The 17,435-nt window shown below is 45.5% G+C and overlaps 2 protein-coding genes across 2 annotated transcripts in view; one reads left to right on the top strand and one right to left on the bottom strand.

The window, feature by feature from the left end:
- Window positions 1–596, bottom strand: part of AQP8 (aquaporin 8) — a 9,409-nt gene extending 8,813 nt beyond the window's left edge. Inside the window, exon 1 of the mRNA XM_008070495.1 lies at window positions 358–596. Coding sequence (XP_008068686.1) covers window positions 358–593 — 236 coding nt within the window. The 5' untranslated portion in view covers window positions 594–596. The remainder of the gene's footprint in view (window positions 1–357) is intronic.
- ZKSCAN2 (zinc finger with KRAB and SCAN domains 2) overlaps window positions 1–9,867 on the top strand; it is a 51,254-nt gene extending 41,387 nt beyond the window's left edge. Inside the window, exon 8 of the mRNA XM_008070496.2 lies at window positions 9,678–9,867. The gene's annotated coding sequence lies outside the window, so the exon portion shown is untranslated. The remainder of the gene's footprint in view (window positions 1–9,677) is intronic.
- The last annotated feature ends 7,568 nt before the right edge of the window (window positions 9,868–17,435 follow it).

Here is a 17,435-nt window from a genome sequence, read left to right as displayed (position 1 = left end):
GGAAGGATTGCCAGAGCCTAGCAGGTCGAGGCTGCAGTGGCCAGGAGCGGCCACTACACTCCAGTCTGGGTGACAGAGTGAGACTCCAACTCAAAAAAAAAGAGAAAGAAAAAGAAAAATATGGGACTATTCCCATGTTATGGGTGGGAAACTTTGGGTTTAGAGAGTGGCTTGCCTAATTAGGACCAAGAGTTCACAGGCTGCAGAGTCAGAGGGTGACTCCAGGCAGCCTGGGTCGCATCGGTCAGCCACAGCCTTCTTGGAATCCTGAGTCCCTGATGAGTACTTTGTCCCCCACTCTCCCCAACCTCTGTGCCCCAAGGTAGCACCAGGCTGAATGCTCACAGCTGGGCTTACCTGATATTCCCCAACGTGGCAATGATGAGCCCCAGGGCCAGCCCGTGGGCCAGGGCCGGCTGCAGCCGCCCAGTGTCCATCCCATTCTCAATGACCGACAGGCACCCGATGAAAATGAAGAGGGCAGACCCCAGCAGTTCCACCAGGCAGGGCTGCACCAGCCGCTCGTACCAGGATGCAGGATTCTGGTCAGTCACCCTCAGCTCCTTGCCATCACCAAATTTAGGCTCACACATGGCTATCTGCTGGGGAGAAAGGTCAGTGGACATGATGGGAGGCGGGCCCAGATGGAGGGTCCCGGCCTCCAATCTCAAATTAATTCACAGCCACTCTTTGCTCTGCCAGTCTGGAGAGGAAGATGCCGGAGGTGGGCTCACCTCTGTAGACATCAAGTTGGAAGGATTCCAACGCCTGCTTTTTCGGGCCTGAGCTGCTGGGAAGCGTGCACCTGCAGAGCTGGACACTCTTATCTCCTGGACGGGACCTGCCGATCCCGCTACTGGCTCTGCCCCTTTTAAAGGGCCGAGGAGGCTCACTCAGAGCACAGGGAAAGCTATAAAGCCCGGGTGGGCGGAGGCCCTGAGGTTCAGAAGAGGAGGGTTTTTTTTAATCTCATGAGGGCAGGGGCGGGGAAGGGGGAGGTAAGAATTGTGAGTTTTCTGCCAGTAAGGGAAAGGCACTGGGTCACCTGGGGAGCATGCTCCAGGCCTCACACAGTAGGGGGTGGAGGGCCCAGGAAAGCAGGTGGGCATGAGAGGCTTGGAACTCTGCACGGTAAGTAACAGCAAACACCCTCAATTATTTTTCCATGATTCCCCAGACATCTCCTTGCGCTTACCACAGCTGCCCCAGAGGCCAGGCTGGAGGTGACAGTCCCCACTGAGAGAGGCAGCAGAGACTAGCATGAGGCAATGTGGTGCAGTAGTGAAACCTGTGGACTTTGGAAACAGGCTACCTGGATTCCTGTCCCAGCTCTGCCATAAACCAGCCATGTCACCCTTGAGTTCATGACCTAGCCTCCTGCACCTTGGTCCTCTCATCTGTTAAGCATGGATGATGGCGACTGTACCAAGGCCACAGGGTTGTGGTGAAGTTTAAATGAGTGAATATGTGTAAAGTGCCCAGATAGCGCACACACCAGCATTCACACTTGGAGAATAGTGACTTAGGTGTGACTAATATGAGCACGTTCCAAGTGCCAGACACTGGGCTAATAATACCTGGTGTGTATTCTCTCATCTAAACCTCACTGCAGCCCTGTGAAGTAGGTGCTATTATTACAGCCATTGTACAGATGGGGAAGTGGAGTTTCCCAGGAGTACACGGCTTATGTGATCGCAAAACTCGTGGGCTGCCGCAAAAGGACAAACACTGTATATGATTCCACTTATGTGAAGTACCTAGACCAGTCAAATTCATAGACACAGAAAGGAGAATGGTGGTTTCCAGAGACTGGGGGGAGGAGAGAATGGGAGTGAATGATTAATGGATACAGATTTTCTGTTTGGGAGTTTGAAAAAGTTTGGAGATGGGTGATAGAGATAGTAGCATGACTTAATGTCACTAGTTAATGTCACTGATCTGTACACTTTTAAAAATGAATAAAATGGCAAGTTTTATGTTATGTGTATTTTATCACAATTGGAAAAAACTTGTGGGCTAAGCCACTACACTCTACTGCCTTTCTAAGGTGAATGGATGAGTGGATGGATGGATGGATGGATGGATGGATGGATGGATGGATGGATGGACAGACGGGTGGGTAAGAGGGAGGAAGAGAGGGAGGGAGGGAGGGAAGGAGGGAAGAAAAAAAGTGAGATGAGCTTCCTCATTCATTCATTCACCAGATGTTTAAGTAGCTCCAGTGAACCAGTCATTATTCTAAGAACTGACTAGAAGTGCAACCGTGAACAACACAGGAAGGATCTTGCTGTGCTCAGGTACTGTCGAGTGTGCGGATATGAAGATAGAGAAGTCGTCACATTAGAGATGAGTGCATTTTAACGACCATTTCTACCACTTGTTGACCACTCACTATCTCCAACATGGTGCCAAGCACACTGCGTGTATTCACAACCACCCTCTAAGTCCTATGATGTATTAACCCCATCTCCAGATGATAAAAAGGAGGCCCAAGGAACTTAAAGGACTCACCATGGCTGTGTACATAAAAAGTATCTGCTTCGGAACAGAAGTGGATACATCCAAACAAGGGGGTGACAGTTTGTTGACAGTCAGAGCCCAAGAAGACAACCTCCCTGTGGGACATCTGCACCTCTCAGAAGGACTTAGGACCTGCCGTTATGCCAGTTATCTTGGGTATCTTGCCAGTCATCTCTCCTTCCTCCACAGCCCATTGTTCAGGATGTTTCCTTGACCTTCCTTCTGAGTCCCTGTAAATGGCAACATAAGATAGTCATCCAACCCTCAACATCCCCAGCCCCCTCATTCTTTGCTCAAGTCCTGCTTCCAGAATAATCCTCTCTTGTTTTCACCCAGGCCTTTATCAGTCCTTGCTTAGTCCCTTGAAAAAAAAAAAAAAAAACAACTAGGTAGGACCCGGTATCTGATACCTATAATCCCTGTGCTTTGGGAGGCCAGACCTGTGGTGGCTCAGGCCTGTAATCCCAGCACTATGGGAGACCAAAGCAGGAGGATTGCTTGGGCCCAGAAGTTTGAGACCAGACCTGGTAACATAGTGAGACCTCATCTCTACACAAAATGTTTAAAAATTTGCCAGGCATAGCACCTGTAGTACCAGCCGTTTGATAGGCTGAGGCAGGAGTGTTGCTGGAGTCCAGGAGTTCAAAGCTATGGTAAGCCACGATCACACCACTGCAATCCAGTGCTATTGCACTTCAGCCTGTGAGACCCTACATCTAAAAAGCAAACAAACATTCATTAAACCTGCCAGATGCTAGGCCTTGCAATAGACATCTCCGATGCATCTTCTCAGTTAATACTCATAATAACCTATTCCTTTTCTTTCACAGGCTGGAACTCCCTGTTGGTGTTGCTGCAATAACTCTTTATCTGGTCTTCTTACCTCACCTAATTGTCATTCATTCCTTTAACACCGGGAGCTAGTAGGGCACAGTTTGGCACTTGAGTCCAGATTTGGGGATCAGACTGCTCTGTCCTTCCCCTGCTGTCTGCTCTCTCAGCCTTCTATAAAAGGGAGCTCATGGTGGTACCCATTCCCACAGGATGAATGGAATGAGACAATGCACTTAGCACAGGTGCCCAATTCAGAGCAAGTACCCAATAAATAGTAGCTCATCTTATGGTTTGTATTCAGAGTATGAGGAGCAGTCACTGTATGAGAAAGGAGCCCCCCCCAAAAAACGGAATTGTCTTTTGGAGGGCAGGCTCCTTGTAGTACACATGGAATCTGTTCCTCTGGATCAAAAGGTCAAAGTTTTTATCCGGAAGTTTTGACAAGGTTGCGTCACGGTTTGCAGAACAACTGTCATGAGTTGTGGCAAATAGGTGACTGGCTCTTCCACCATGACAATGCACCTGCCTCCGCCACACTCAACATTCAGCAGTTTTGGGCCATCAACAGCACAACTCCCATGCCCCACCCTTCCTATCCACCTGATCTCACCCTGAGCAACTATTTTTGTTTCCCCAGATGAAAAAAGTCTTCAGAGGGAAACGTTTTGCCAATGTGAAAGAGGTGAAACAAAAAATGGCAGAACTAAAAGGCATCAAAACTGACAAGTTCAAAAACTGTTTTGAGCAGTGGAAAAAGTGTCTCGATAGGTGCACTGCATCAAACAAAGAGTACTTTGAAGGCGACTGAAGGCTAAACAGGTAAGAATAAATACACAACTTTTTTATAAGTAAATTCTGGTTGTTTTGAGGTCTCCCCTAATAGGCTAACTGCTGTAATGAATAACCTCAACATTTTTGTTGTTGGTGGTGGTTTTTTTCTCTTTTTTTTTAAGGCTGAATAGTATTCTATTGTGTATACAGACCACATTTTCTTTATCTATTCATCTCTTGATGCACGCTTAGGCTGATTCTTTTTTGTTGTTGTTGTTTTTGAGTTGGAGTCTCACTCTGTCACCCAGGCTGGAGTGCAGGGGCACACTCACAGCCACTGCAGCCTCGATCTGCTGGGCTCAGGTGATCCTTCCACCTCAGCCTTCCAAGCAGCTGGAATCACAGGCGTGCGCCACCACGCCTGGCTAATTTTTTAATTTATTGTGGAGACGAGTTCTCACCATGTTCCTCAGGCTGGTCTCAAACTCCCGATCTCAGGTTATCCTCTCTTCTCCACCTCTCAATGTACTGGGATTACAGGCATGAGCCACCATGCCTGGCTAATCTCAACATTTAAATGCCTTCACATAACAAATTGACTCATTGCTCCATAGCAGACTTGTCTCCAATTGGTGACTCAGGGATCCAGGCTGATTCCATCTTGGAGCTCCCCATCTAGGTCCTTGTATGTTCTCCAGCAAATGGGGAAAGAGAGACTATGTGGGAGGTTATTATCGGCTGGGCCTAGAGATGGTAATGATCTATATTCAGTGGACTAGGACTCAGCCACATGACTGCAAAGGAGTCTGGGAAATCAAACCTGTGTTCTCAGGAGGAAAAAGAAAGGCATTTTTGAAATACTGAGCAACTTCTGCTACCTAGTAGCTATTGTTGTTCCCCAGACTATGGTTCTTTTTTTTTTTTTTTAAATAATAAAATTTTGTTGTCTATATAGACTGGATGTTGTCTAGGCTGGTCTGGAAGTCCTGGGCTCCAGCGATCCTCCCACCTTGTCTTCCCAAAGTGCTGGGATTATAAGGGTGACCCACCACACCCAGCCCAGATTGTTGTTCTAACGGAGTACTCTTCTGAACTAAGACCTTTCAGCATCTCCCATGGTTTCAGAGCAAAACCAAACTCTCTTAGCTAGTTACACAGGCCTTAAGTCCTAGTCCCTGATTCATCTGTTGCCACATAAACCCTACACAATTTATCAGATGAGCCACATGTCCTCACCCTTCCTTGTCCAAGCCATTCCCTCTATTTGGAGTCCTGTTTACCCTCTTGGCCAACTTATACTGCTCATTCGAATCTCAGACCAGTTGTCCATCCAGTTGGGTCAATTACGTTAGTCCCCTAGACACGGCCCTCCCTCCATAGAGGCAAGGTCAGATTTCAAAACTCCAAAACTAGTGGCTTCCAAGGAAAATCTGAATGTCATTCGGTCAAAACAACATATTGCCACTACATGAGAATTTTTGCATTGCCTGATATCCTCATGCACAATGTGCTGGTCTCCAAAACCACTAGAAAACCCAGTGGACTAAGGAGATAGTTTTTCCTAAGCAATGCTTTGGTGGATAAACTTCCCAGTCTTCCAATCTCTAGTTTTATTGACATGACCAAAACCTCTAATTTGTATTCCCATTTTGATGGCAGCCGTTCAAGATGTCTCTGCATCTCCAGGCACTTGTCTGCCATCTGCTACCAGGTCCAGATGAAGTATAAAAGCAGTTCACAGGCCAGATGAGGTGGCTCTCACCTGTAATCCCAGCACTTTGGGAGGTTGAGGCAGGAGGATTGCTTGAGCCCAGAAATTCAAGACCAGCCTGGGCAACATAGAAAGAACTTGTCTCTAAAAAAACACACACCAAAACAAAAAACAAAAAAATTAGCCAGGTATGGTGGCACATGCCTCTAGTCCCAGTTACTCAGAAGGCTGAAGTGGGAGGATTGCCTGAGCCCAGGAGGTTGAGGCTAGAGTGCAATGGCACAATTATTTTCAAATGGCTGAGTAATCATTTGAAAAGAAAAATACATGTACATTAAAAAAAATAGGCCGGGCTCGGTGGCTCACTAATCCCAGCACATTGGGAGGAGTGGATTGCCTGAGCCTGCAGGTTCGAGATCAGCCTGAGCAACTTGGTAAGACCTCATCTCTACAATAAAAAAAAATTAGCCAGGCAAGGTAGCACATGCCTGTAGTTCCAGCTACTTGGAAAGCTGAGGCAGAAGGATCACCAGAACCCAGAGGGTCAATGCTGGGGTGGCCGTGAGTGTGTCACTGCACTCCAGCCTGGGCAACAGAGTGAGACTCCAACTCAAAAATTAAAAATTAAAAAATTTTTAAAATACACATACATTGGATCAGTCTAGGCAACATAGCAAGACCTTGTCTCTACAAAAAAAAAAATCTAAATATTAGCTGGGCATGGTGATGCACACATGTAGTCCTAGCTACTCAGGAGGCTAAGGGGGAAGCATCGCCTGAGCCCAGAAGGTTGAGGTGAGCCATGATCATGCCACTGCACTCCAGCCTGGGTGACAGAGTAAGACCCTGACTCAAAAAAATAAATAAATAAGCAGGTCACCCTGCTCTCCTTTCTTGCATTGATGGCTACACTGTTGTGTCAGCCTGCAATGCTGTGGCAGCCATCTAGAAACCATGATACAACTTATCCAAGCTACCAAACCGACCCTGAGCCTACTTCAGACTTCTTAGTAAATTATCTTGTAGTTTCCAGATTGTATGTCAGGACACCCCCAGGGAGCCACCGTGAACTTGCAAAGGGGCTATGGATACTTTAAATTTTTGAGGGAAACACAGCAATGCTGACTATCTGTCAAACACCATGCAAACTACTAGCTCAAAACAGTTCACCGTTTTTATATTAGGTAGCCCTATTTTCTTTTCAGTGACATCATATCTTTTTTTTTTTTTGGAGTTGGAGTCTCACTCGGTCGCCCAGACTAGAGTGCAGTGGCCGCTCCCGGCCACCACAGCCTCGCCTGCTGGGCTCCAGCGATCCTTCTGCCTCAGCCTTCCGAGTAGCTGGAATTACAGGCATGCGCTACCACTCCTGGCTGATTTTTTGTTTTATTGTAGAGATGAGGTCTCGCTGCCCAGGCGGGTCTCGAACCCACGGGCTCAGGCAATCCATTCACCTCAGCCTCCCAAAGGCGCGGGACTACAAGCTGAGCCACCGAGCCCAGCTGACATCATATCTTTATGAAGTTGGTTTTACAGCAGTTGCCATGATAAGATACAAGCGCAGTAAGGGTGGTAATATCCAATCTGATTCCAAGGTTTGAGAAACTGCATGGTGTCCCCATAGTAAGTAACTGTAGTACATCAGGATGACAGTTACTTAAGAACTCAAACTGTTATCTATAGTTATTCAAGAATGAAATACAAGGCCGGGCACAGTGGCTCATGCCTATAATCCCAGCACTTAGGGAGGCCGAAGTGAGAGGATTGCCTAAGCCCGCAGGATGAAGACCAGCCTGGACAACTTGGTGAGACCGAATCTCTACAATAAATCAAAAACTAGCGGGTCATGATGGTGCATGCCTGTAGTTCCAGCTACTTGGAAGACTGAGGAAGAAGGATTGCCTGAGCCCAGCAGGTTGAGGTTGCAGTGGCTGGAAGCATGCCACTGCCTGCCAGCCTGGGTGTCAGAATGAGACTCCAACTCAAAAAAAGAAAAAGAAATACTATACAAATAAAATGTGTATTTATAAAGTATGTGAATTATTCAGTGTATATGTGTGTTATTTTCAATGTATGTGTATTATTTTATTTATGTACAATGTATGTGTGTGTGTTCTGCTTTCTTTGAATCAGGGTTTCATTCTATCACTCAGGCTAGAGGGCAGTGACATGATCACGGCTCACCATAGCCTCAACTTTCTGGGCTCAGGTGATCCCTCCCCCTCAGCCTCCTAGTAGCTGGGACTACATGTGTGCACCACCATGCCCAGCTAATATTTTTATTTATTTTAGAGAAAGACAAGGTCTTGCTATGTTGTTCAGACTGATCCAATGTATGTGTATTTTTTTTAATGTACATGTATTTTTCTTTTCAAATGACTACTCAGTTGTTAGAACACAATCACTTATTAAGTTTTTAGATCTAACTCCTTAATAAACAGAACTATTGGGTATTCCTAAGTACTTGCAAGAGAACATTTCTTGCAGATACACCATCCCCAATACTCCAGAAACTATTTCAGTTCAATAATTCCTTTGGGAAGCTGACCATCATTTACGATGCCGAGGCTTGACAATTCAGGCTGATCCTGACATTGGCGCTCTGTGAACCACAGAAACATGAAGCAGAACCTTTCATTCTCTTCGGAAGCTGTGGCTTTGCTTTTATCTAAACAGCTCTGCAAATATTTTCAGTGTATGATCACTTGGAACCCAGGGAAACAGAGCCATTGGAAATGAGTCTAGCTTTTTGTTTGGGGATTTTTTTTCTTATGTTTTAAAAAAGTGATATTGTTTTATTACTACCTGCAGGCAGGGTTTGCATGGGGAGGTGGGTACAGTGGCTCAAGCCTGTAATCCCAGCACTTTGGGAGGCCGAGGCGAGAAGACTGCCTGAGCTCAGGGGTTTGAGACCAGCCTGGGCAACTTGGTGAGGCCTCATCTATACAATAAATAAAAAAATACGTTGGATGTGGTAGCACGCACCTGTAGTTCCAGCTACTTGGATGGCTGAGGCGGAAGGATCACTGGGGCCCAGCAGGTCGAGTCTGGGGTGGCTGTGAGCATGCCACTGCACTCCAGCCTGGGTGACAGAATGAGAATCCAACTAAAAAAAAGAAAGAAAGAAAGAAATTCTTGGGGCCAGGCTCAGTGGCTCAGCCTGTAATCCCGAGCTTTGGGAGACCGAGGTGAGTGAATTGCCCGAGCCCGTGGGTTCGAGACCCGCCTGGGCAATTTGGCGAGACCTCATCTCTACAATAAATCAAAAAAATTAGCCAGACATGGTAGTGTGCACCTGTAGTTCCAGCTACTTGGAAGGCTGAGGCGGAAGGATCGCCGGAGCCCAGCAGGGCAAGGCTGCAGTGGCCGGGAGCGTGCCACTGCACTCCAGTCTGGGTGACAGAGTAAGACTCCAACTCAAAAAAAAAAAAGAAAAGAAATTCTTGGAAATCTAGCTGCCCATCACTGTTGAAATCCAGTTTCTTCATCATGTGGTCAAGGACACCAGAGTCCTTCTGGTTCTTTGTGAAGGCAGCCAGCTCTGTATTCATGAAAGCTTAAGAACTCTATCTTGGAGAAAGTGTGGCTGAAACCTTCCTTTCCAGCATACTTCTGGAAAACAGCAGTCAGGGACTCAGTGCACGGCTCTGTCTCTGTAGGGCTGGAGACAAGCGAGGGGTGAGAGTCTACAGCTGGGAGTGGCGGGGAGCGCTCTGGGCATGTGGTGTGCGGACTCCAAGTCTAGTTGTTACTTTCTGTCTCTTCAACTGCAGCATTTGTTTGAACCTGAACAGCATCCTTCCTCAGAAAAGTCACCAGTGCCTTCTTTTCTTCCCTGCAGTGTCAAGGTCAAAGTGTTAAGTGTCTTTTGAGTCACGAGTAACCAGATATGTTGGCTATTTCAGAACTCTTTATAGCCAGAAAGTCCTTGAACTGAGGAGCCAGTCCCCTCAGTCTCATCAACAAGGGTCCAACTTCCTGCCATCTGCATGTTCTGAACAATAAAAATGGCCACGATTTACTGAGAATCTGCTGGGAACTTGGAACTATAAACATATTTTATATGAATAATCAGAGTGCAGTGCACAGTGGCTCATACCTATAATCCCAGCATTTTGAGAGGCAAGGCAGAAGGATAGCTTGAATCCAGGAGTTTTAGATCAGCCAGGGCAACATAGTGAGATCTCATCTCTACCAAAAAAAAAATATCAAAAAATTAGCCTGGTGTGGTGGCATGCACCTATAATCCCAACTTACTCGGGAGGCTGAGGTGGAAGGATCACTGAGCCCAGGAAGATGAGGCTGTGATGAGCCATGATTGTGCCACTGCACTTCAGTTTAGGTGACAGAGAGAGGCCCTGACTCAAAAAAATGTTTTAAGAATGTTTCCATGTCTTCTTTTTTCTTTCTATTTTATCCTTTTATTTACAACCCAAATTAAATAGGTATACAGAAAAGGAAATTCAAATGATCAATAAACATGAAGACACTTAATCACTCTAATAGAGGTAATAAAATTCATGACAATAAGTCAAAAATTAAAATTCAATAATAAAAAATTAAATATTAAGTTAAAGAAATAGCATTTTCACCAGTAGATTGATAGAAATATTCTTTCTTTCAATTCTCGCTCTGCTGCTGAGGCTGGAGTGTGGTGGTACAATCATTGTTCACTGTAGCCTCCACCTCCTGGGCTCAAATGATCCTCCCACATCAACCTCCTGAGTAGCTGGGACCATACCCAGGTGATTTTTCCCCCCCTTTGGTAGAAATGGGATCTCACTATTTTACCCAGTCTGATCTCAAACTCCTGGGCTCAAATGGGATCTCACTATTTTGCCCAGTCTGATCTCAAACTCCTGGGCTCAAATGGGATCTCACTATTTTGCCCAGTCTGATTTCAAACTCCTGGGCTCAAACTCCTCCTACCTCAGCCTCTCCAAATCTGAGATTACAGGTGTGAGCCACTGCACCCAGCCATAATTTTTTCTTCAAAAATAGAGACTATCTCGCTATGTTTCCCAGGCTGATCTTGAACTCCTGGTTTCAAGTGATCCTCCCACCTCAGCCTCCCAAAGTAAGACCTCATCTTTGGAAAAAAAAAAAAAAATTAGAAGTCTTTTACTATGCACTTTATTAGCCCAGCAATTGAAATTGCTATCAATAACAATAAAGATTAACAGCATAAGACCAATAAGTCTCAGCCCAGACCTTGCACTGAGCATTGAACAAACATTGTCCTATTTATTCCCATGTTGCAGATTTGTTTCCATTTTGCAGACAGAAAACCAAAATTGAAAGACCTGACCACTGACTAAAGGTTGCATATAATTAGAGTGTGAATATCTACTAACTCCAAAGACAATGCTTTTAACAAGTAAAATCTCTACAAGAGACAAACTACATAAAAATAGAAACCAGCAATAGACAGACTCGTTTGATTCCTTTTCACTTGTGAAAATACTGCCCTATACAGAGTTTGGGAACAGAATTTGACCTTAATTAAGAATCTTCTCCAAATTTATTTTATTCTCCTTTTCCAGAATTTCTAACTTTCTTAGAAAACAAATAGTCTAGGCTAATTAGAAAAATATGCTTTCCTCACTGAATGTGGTGGCTCATGCCTGCAATCCCAGCACTTTGGGAAGTGGAGGCTAGAGTACTGCCTGAGCCCAGGGGTTTGCGACCAGCCTGGGCAATTTGATAAGACCTAATTTCTACAATTAAAAAAAAATTAGCCAGGCATGGTGGTGCATGCCTGTAGTTTCAGTTACTTGGATGGCTGAGGTGGAAGGATCATCTGAGCCCACCAGGTCAAGGCTACAGTGCTCGTGAGCGTGCTACTGCCCTCCAGCCTGGGCAACAGAGTGAGACATAGACTCAAAAAAGAAAAATGTGCTTTCCTCCAAAACTCAGAGCAATGTGTGTCCCCAGTAATGGAGGAAAAGACTGGATGGTGAGCCCAGGGATAAGGAAAAGCTAATACTTTTTTTTTAATTAAAAGTTAAATTTTAAGACTTAAAAAAAGTGGAATAAGGACCTACATATTATATGAAGAACTTAGAGAAAAACATTCAGACTTGTTTTTAGACTGGATGAGGTAAAATATCTACTTGAACTCTTTGGTGAGGCTAAAAATTGCTGAGCCTGACTCATCCACCCAGAAGTTGGCTGGATGCAAAACATTTAAAAGCAGGAGACAAATAAGTGAATAATTGCACTTCTTTGCTTTTGTTTTTATTTTTCTTTATTTCATACACACACACACACACACACACACACACACACACACACACACACACACGTATATATACCTAGGACTACAGGCGCAATACCATGCCAGGCTAATTTTTTAATTTATTGTAGAGATGAGGTCTCGCTATGTTGCCCAGGCTGGTCTCGAAATACTGAACTCAAGTGATCCTTCTGCCTCTGCCTCCCAAAGTGTTTGGATTACAGGTGTGAGCCACTACACCTAGGCCTGTTTTCATTTTTCTGTCTTTGTTTTAAAAGAGAATTTTGGTTGATCAAGTGGGAAATTTAAGTTTTAACTCAGATAAAAAGTGTCAAACTGAAACATTCTTTAAGTGATACCACTTTTCGAGAAACATAAAGATGCCAATGTGTTCATTTTTCAGAATAAAACTGTTGGATCATATTAGATATACTTTTCCAAACAACATGTGTTCCCCTTCCCTACCTCCAGCCCCATCTCCAGCCTCCATAAAGGCCGTTCTTTGTGTCACACCTGACTGGGCAACATCCTTCTGTTTAGGGCAGGATGGTTCAGAGGGGACTGCTGAGAGGAAGAGGGTGCTGGTCTTTGTAATATAGCTGTATCTCAGTACCCCTCCTCTTCCTTCCAGGACTGAATTAAATCCCAGGCCAATTTATTGTGTGGCCCTTTGCTTTAAAGGATATTGAGTAAGAAGTTAATTTTAGAAGTGTGTTTTTATGCTGTAAACTTCTTGTGATTCTCAAAAATTAACAAAGACCAGGAAGGGAACTAGGAAGATATAGGTGAGGCCGTGTGTGTCTGCAGGTTTAGGCCCTTGGACGTGGGAAAGGACTTCCCAGGCTGGCTCATCCTTGGCACCTGCGATGTTAAGGACTGGATAACCCTTTGCTGTCGGGGGTCTGCCCTAAGCATCATAGTATGTTTTATTCTGTAGCTTCTGTCTATGTAGCTCCTTCCAGTCCCTTCAACCACACTCCTTACTCCCCAGATATAACACCCAAAAGTGTCTCTAGATATTGCCTGATGTCCTCTGGGGGACACAATTTGTTGAGAGCCAAAGAGGATATGGGCTATTCAGGGACATCTGACATCCACGTGGTGATGATCAAGTCCCTGAGACAACACTGAGTCCCCTGCACAGACCCCAGCATTCGGGGCTGTGATGTGGCATTTGGAAGATGATGATCTTACTGTTTGCTCATGGCCACCGCAGCCTCAACCTTCCGGGCTCAGGCGATTCTTCTGCCTCAGTCTTCCAAGTAGCTGGAACTACAGGCACACGCCACCATGCCCGGCTAAATTTTTTATTTATTGTAGAGATGAGGTCTCATCAAGTTGTCCAGGCTGGTCTTGAACACGCAGGCTCAGGCAGTCCTCTTACCTCAGCCTCCCAAAGTGCTGTGATGATAGGCATGGGCTAGTCATGCCCAGTCGGAAAATTACATTTTTAAAAGGAGCAATTACAATCGGACCAAGAGGAAGGAAGCCATTTTGTCCCATGACTCCTTGACAATTCACTTACCTCCGACCTTGCTGAATGCAATGCTTTCCAAACAGAAAGGATCAATACAAATTTTCTGAATATATCAGTAAAGCAACTGAAGATGTTCTGACCCTATTGCCCAGTCAGCAATAATTTCTGAGCAAACTTATTTTACTTAAATTAAATTAATTTTTTTGAAACAGGATCTCATTCTGTTGCCTAGGCTGGAATGCAGTGACATGATCATGGCTCACTGCAGCCTCAACTTCCTGAGTTCAAGCAATCCTCCTACCTCAGCCTCCTGAGTAGCTGGGACTACAGGCACATATCACCATGCCCAGCTGAAATTTTGGGTGGTTTTTTTGGTAGAGATGAAGTCTTACTATGTTGCCCAGGCTGCTCTCGAACACCTGGACTCAAGCGGTTCTCTCACCCCAGCCTGGAAAACAGAGTGAGACTCCAACTCAAAAAAAAAAATTTAATTTTTCAATGTGGTAAAATAGACATACTATAAAATTTAACATTTCAACCGTTTTTAAGTGTGTGGTTCAGTGGCATTGACTACATTTGCATTGTCAGGCACCTGTCACCACCATCCATCTCAAGAACTTTATCACCTTCCCCAACTGAAACTCTGTACCCATTAAACAATAACCTCCCATTCCTCCTTGCCTACCCTTCTACTTTCAGTCTCCATAAATTTGACTACTCTAAGTACCTCAAATATCGTAAAGAGTACCCTACAATATTTGTGCTTCTGAATGTGACTTATTTCACTTAGCGTAATAGTCTCAAGGGTCATCCATGTTGTAGTGTGTGTTGGGATTTCCTTGCTGAATAATATTGCAGTGTTCATATAGATCACATTTTGTTTATCCATTTATCTGCTGATGGACAATTGGGTTGTTTCTACCTTTTGATTGCTGTGAATAATGCTGTTGTGAACATTGGTGTAATAACTGCTATCTTGATCATTCCAAAGTCACTTTTCTTCTTAAAATCACAAAAGTCTCTTTTTTCTCTGTGTCAGTAGTTGGCCTCCTAACAGTCTGTCTTGTTCTCTCTCTCTTCTCTCTCTCTCTTCTCTCTCTCTCTCTCTCTTTCTCTCTCTCTCTCTCTCTCTCGCTCTCTCTCTCTCTCTCTCTCATGCTCTTTCCTGTGAATGATGGACCTGGCACAAATATCTGCTTGAGATCTACTCCCTTATTCCTTAGGTGATGGTGTCTTGACTTTCCTTGGGGAAGCCACCGCTCTTCTGCCCAGGAGTCACATGATTTGGGTGGAGCAGACTCCTTCCCCCGCCGTTGTCCAGCTCTCCAGCCACATCCTCCCCACCTCTTCAAAGGGGACATCTGACTCAAGTCCAGCCATCGGACATTTCATCTCCAGGACGTACGTCAGGGCTAGACATGGAATCCAAGTCAGACCAACCTTGGAATTTTCCTGGAGACTTTTGGGAGAAGCAACTTTTCCGTGGTGTAGCTGAGGGTGAGAATATAGACCTGGGACCGCTGGCAGCCATGTTCATCACTGCGGGGGGGATGGCCCTGAAGAGAAGGAAGCCCCTTGGAGGAAAACAGAGCCATGAGGAGAGCCAGACTGATGAATACACATCATGCCTGGGTCCAGCCATGCCTGCACTAGCCCTGGTCTGTTCAGGTCTTTTCCTTTCTTTAGCCAGTTGGAGCTGGGGTTTTGTCCCCTATCCCAAAAAAAGGAATCATACTTACTGCACTCCCTTTTCTTCTAAGATACCATCTGCTTTTTTTTTTTTGAGTTGGAGTGTCACTCCATCGCCCAGACTGGAGTGCAGTGGCCGCTCCTGGCCACCGCAGCCTCGACCCACTGGGCTCTGGCGATCCTTCTGCCTCAGCCTTCCGAGTAGCCGGAATTACAGGCGTACCCTACCACGACTGGCTGATTTTTGATTTACTGTAGAGATGAGGTCTCGCCAAGTTGCCCAGGCAGGTCTCAAAGCCGGGGGCTCAGGCAATCCACTCACCTCAGCCTCCCAAAGGCGCGGGATTACAGGCTGAGCCACCGAGCCCGGCTACCATTTTCTTTTCAGATTTTAGAACTTCTAGGAGATGTTGGACCAGATACAGCAGAGCAAGCAGTTATTTCCTTTGGTATTTGTGGATCCCAGGCTCTTACTTGTGGGTGGGGACAGGTAGCATTTTAGTCATCCCGTGACACACTTAGGAATCTAGAATCGAAATGAGTAACAGATAATCCCTCCTGGACTTTACAGTCAAATCAGGGAGATGTGTCAGATGCATAAATAACTGTCACCTAGAGCAGAACATCAGGGCAAAAGCCACAGGTTAGATAAGCTGCCCTGGAGTTTATGGCCAGCACAGATGACTTGACCCTGGGTCAACAGATAGGGTGTATCCAATGCCAAAAATTTTTGTCACAATGCCAAAAATTCTGATAGTATGAGGAAACATCTCCATTTCCAGTCATCCTTTTGGGGAAGGCAAATGTCACAGTGAGAATACAGTATTTTAGTTATCCACAAGGTCCTCTGGGGCCAATGGGAAAGCAAAGGTGGCATGACCAAGTGGGAACCCAGCCACCAGCAGCCCACTGCAGATGGCACAAAGGGCACAGTAACCTCTGGCTGGAGGTACAAGGTCATACCGGTGGGTAGGTTGGGACTTTTCCCATTGGAACTAGAGTGGAAATCAAATGGTACTGGCCTGCAATGGGAGCAGGACGCTAGGCAGTGATAAGAAGAAATGGGGTGGGGTGAACAGCAACAAGACAGAGAAGGCTTCAGGTGAATATACTGTGTAGTCAGGAGCTGACATGTTAAACAAAAACAAGCTGCGGGGCATGGTGGCTCATGCCCGTTATCCTAGCACTTTGGGAGGCTGAGACAGGAGAATTGCTTGAGGCCAGAAGTTTAAGCAGCCTGGGCAACACGAGACCTCATCTCTACAGAAGAATTTTTTTTTTTTTTTTTGAGTTAGAGTCTCACTCTGTCGCCCAGGCTGGAGTTGCAGTGGAACACTCACAACCCCCCAGCGTCGACCTGCTGGGTTCCGGCAATCTTTCTGCCACAGCCTTCCAAGTAGCCGGAACTACAGGCACATACTGCCACGTCTGGCTAATTTTTTTTATTTATTGTAGAGCCGAGGTCTCGTCAAGTTGCTCGGGCTGGTCTCAAACCCACAGGTTTAGGCAATCCACTCACCTTGGCCTCCCAAAGTGCTGGAATTACAGGCTGGAGCCACTGAGCCCGGCCAAAAGAATTTTTTAAATTAGCCAGATGTGGCAGTACCAGCCTCTCATAAGGCTGAGGCAGGAAGATTGCTTGATCCCAGGAATTTGAGGTAGCAGTGAGCCGTGATCCTGCCACTGCACTCCAGCCTGGACAACAGAGTAAGACTCAACTCAAAACAAACAAAAAACAGAAATTGAAACCTAGTTGGAGGTATCAATGTGAGATGGGTGGTCGGGGGTTAAATTAAGACCACAGATCCAGGGGCAACTGGGTGTCAGTGGTTAACTGCAGGCACAGTGGATTCCAGCCTCATTTAGACCTCCCAACAACTATGCAAGGTAGGTATTATAATGATCATCCCCATTTTACAGATGAGGGAGCTGAGGTCCACAGAGGTAAAGGGCTGTGGACCAGGACCACACAGGTGAACAATGGAGCTGGAATTCAACCGAGTATGTCTCCTAAACCAGTGCCTTATTTCTTTTTATTCTTCAACTAAGTGAAATGTCATCTTACAATCTTTTGCTTTTTGACTTCTTAGGTTTGGCAGCTCACTCTGCAAACTATGTTATTTCCCTAATCATGGTTACACATATGTACAGATTAAAAATATACAGCATTAGAATAGCTCCATTTCTCAATTCTAAAT

The sequence above is a fragment of the Carlito syrichta genome, unplaced genomic scaffold, assembly GCF_000164805.1.
Source record: "Carlito syrichta isolate Samal-C Ts95f unplaced genomic scaffold, Tarsius_syrichta-2.0.1 Scaffold313449, whole genome shotgun sequence".
In the NCBI taxonomy this organism is placed as follows: Eukaryota; Metazoa; Chordata; class Mammalia; order Primates; family Tarsiidae; genus Carlito; species Carlito syrichta.
The sequence above is the reverse complement of the archived record's forward strand: the minus strand, read 5'-3'. Positions and strand labels throughout refer to the sequence as shown.